General features: G+C 43.1%; 1 protein-coding gene across 1 annotated transcript; it reads left to right on the top strand.

Moving 5' to 3' along the window:
- Positions 1–459: 459 nt before the first annotated feature.
- On the top strand, positions 460–1206 carry LOC110728320. Its single transcript, XM_021907978.1, has 2 exons — positions 460–700; positions 980–1206. Exons 1-2 carry the CDS (start codon positions 460–462, stop codon positions 1204–1206), a joined length of 468 nt encoding a protein of 155 aa, XP_021763670.1.
- The last annotated feature ends 1728 nt before the right edge of the window (positions 1207–2934 follow it).

Genomic DNA, 2934 nt, shown 5'->3' on the forward strand with positions numbered 1-2934 from the left:
TGCATGAGTTTGAGTGCAATAGATCTCATTGCCTCAAAGTTTGATATGCTAGCTCACAAGCTAGACCAAGCAACCTCCTCAAGCGGTACCTCCTCTTCACAACCACAACCACAAGTCATGTCTTGTGAGACTTGTGGGGGTAATGATCACATGGCTTCATATTGCAATGCTACTAATGAGCAAGTTGCGGCCGTGAACCAAAGAAATGAGCAACCTTTCAATCAAGGTTGGAGGCAACAAAACCAAGGGTGGAGACAACCCAATCAAAACCAACAATCCAACTACAACAACCCTCCTCAAAACATCTACAACCAAAATCAACAAAATCACCAAGCCCCATACCGCCATCCAAACCAACAAAGACATCAATTCAACCAACAACCTCCTCCACCCCAAAATACTTCCCTTGAGGCCGCTCTTGAGTCTTTCATAAATCAACAAGGGAAGAGCAATGCAGAAATGAGCTCCAACATCCAACAACTTCAAGCGCACAACAAAATAATTGAGAATCAACTAGCTCAAATTGCACAACAAGTTGGGAGTTCTACCTCCAATGCTAGTGGTCAATTTCCAATCTCAACGGTTGTGAACCCGAAGGAGCATGTCAAGGCTATCACATTGAGGTCCGGGAGAGGGTATGAAGGTCCGGTAATGAGTGAAGATGTGCCACAAAAGAGAGATGAGGGTGTGGAGGTGAGAAGTGAGAATGATGTTGAAAATGAGGTGGTAGAAGTTGAGAGAAAAGAAAAAGAAAAGAGTGTTGAGGGAGACACAAAGAAAGGAGAGGGAGTTGAAGTTGAAGTGGAGAAACCCCCAATGAGAGTCTACAAGCCACCTATTCCTTTCCCTCATAGGTTGGTAGAGAAAAAATTGAATGAGAAGTTTTCAAAGTTCCTTGAGGTCATGAGAGGGCTCCAAGTGAACATTCCCTTTCTTCATGCTATGTCACAAATGCCTACATATGCGAAATTTTTAAAAGATCTCTTGTCCAACAAAAGTAGGCTTGAAGAGAGTGCAACCATCTCCCTTCCAATGGAGGTGAGCGCAATCATTCAAAACAACCTTCCCCGAAAGCTTGGTGACCCGGGTAGCTATGCAAATCCGGTGAAGATTGGAGATATGGAAGCCATGGATGCTCTTTGTGATCTTGGGGCAAGTGTAAGCTTGATGCCCTTCTCAATTGCGAAAAATTTAAAAAGTTGGTGAGATGAAGCCAACAAGAATCTCAATACAATTAGCCGATCGTTCGGTTAGGTTACCAATGGGAATACTTGAAGATGTACCGGTACAAGTGGGAAGAGTTTTTGTACCTTGTAACTTTGTGGTGATGGAAATGGAGGAGGACAACAAGGTTCCTCTCATTTTGGGAAGGCCGTTCTTGAACACGGCGGGAGTGGTAATTGATATGAAACAAGGCAAGCTAACATTGAATGTGGGAGATGAGAAAATTTCTTTCTCATTCTCGCAAGCCATGAGGAAGCCTATGTATGAGGATATCAATAGAATCGATACTCTTGACCGAGAAGTGGAGGAATTGAAGATGATGAACAATAGCAAAGATACTCTACAAGCGATCCTCACGGAAAGTTTGTACAATGATGATGATGAAGCTAAGGGGTACAAGTTGTTGCTAGACCAACCCCTACATGGCAAGGCAAGGGAGTTTGAAGCACTTAAGGTGGAGGTAAAAGAAGAGAGGTCTACGCCTCCTCCTAAGGTTGAACTTAAACCCCTTCCCCCTTCACTTAAATACGTTTTTTCTTGATGATAATGAGACTTATCCCGTTATTGTCAATACCAACCTTGATGACACTTCCCTTGAGAAACTCCTAGTTGTGTTGAGGGAGTATAGGAGTGTCATTGGGTATGCCATTGATGACATTAAGGGGATAAGTCCCACGATATGCATGCACAAGATTTTGCTTGATAATGATCATGACTCCTCAATTGAGCACCAAAGAAGGCTCAACCCCAACATGAAAGAAGTTGTTAAAAAAGAGGTTTTGAAACTTCATGAAGCGGGCATAATCTACCCTATCTCCGATAGCAAGTGGTTTAGCCCGGTTCAAGTTGTTCCAAAAAAAGGGGGCATGACCATTATCAAGAACGATAAGGGTGAGACCATTTCTACAAGGTCGGTCACCGGGTGGAGAATGTGCATAGACTATCGAAAATTGAACATATCCACTCGGAAGGACCACTTCCCTCTCCCCTTTATCGATCAAATCTTGGAAAGGTTGGCATCACATAGTCACTATTGCTTCTTGGATGGGTATTCGGGATTCCTCCAAATCCCTATCCTACCCGAGGATCAAGAGAAGACTACATTCACATGCCCTTTTGGCACCTTTGCTTATCGAAGGATGCCATTTGGATTATGTAATGCACCTTCTACATTTCAAAGGTGTATGATGTCTATCTTTTCCGACATGCTTGAATCATCAATCGAGGTATTTATGGATGACTTTTCTGTTTGCGGTTCATCTTTTGACACTTGCCTAAGTAATTTGATTAAAGTGTTAAAAAGATGTCAAGAGGTGAACCTTGTTCTTAATTGGGAAAAATGTCATTTCATGGTTGAAGAGGGTATTGTGTTGGGACATGTTGTTTCTAGTAGGGGCATTGAGGTTGATCGTGCCAAAATTGAGGTTATTGAGCGCCTCCCTCCCCCACTAATGTGAACGGTATAAGGAGTTTTCTTGGACACGCGGGTTTTTACCGCCGGTTCATTAAAGATTTTTTCCAAAATCGCTAAGCCGCCCACTCAATTGTTGGTAAAGGATGCCCCTTTTGTGTTTTCTAATGATTGTTTGCTAGCCTTTGATAGGTTGAAGGAAGCTTTGATCACGGCTCCCATCATTCAACCACCGAATTGGGAGCTCCCTTTTGAACTCATGTGTGATGCTTCGGACTATGCCGTTGGATCTGTGCTTG

This window comes from Chenopodium quinoa, unplaced genomic scaffold, assembly GCF_001683475.1.
Source record: "Chenopodium quinoa cultivar QQ74 unplaced genomic scaffold, ASM168347v1, whole genome shotgun sequence".
Classification (NCBI taxonomy): domain Eukaryota; kingdom Viridiplantae; phylum Streptophyta; class Magnoliopsida; order Caryophyllales; family Amaranthaceae; genus Chenopodium; species Chenopodium quinoa.

What these genes read in the sequence shown, in the direction of transcription:
- LOC110728320 (XM_021907978.1), top strand. Translation starts at nt 460, where the DNA reads ATGAGCTCCAACATCCAACAACTTCAAGCGCACAACAAAATAATTGAG. An exon ending in TGAGGGTGTGGAGGTGAGAA is followed by an intron (nt 701 to 979) that starts GTGAGAATGATG and finishes AATTTTTAAAAG; the next exon opens with ATCTCTTGTCCAACAAAAGT.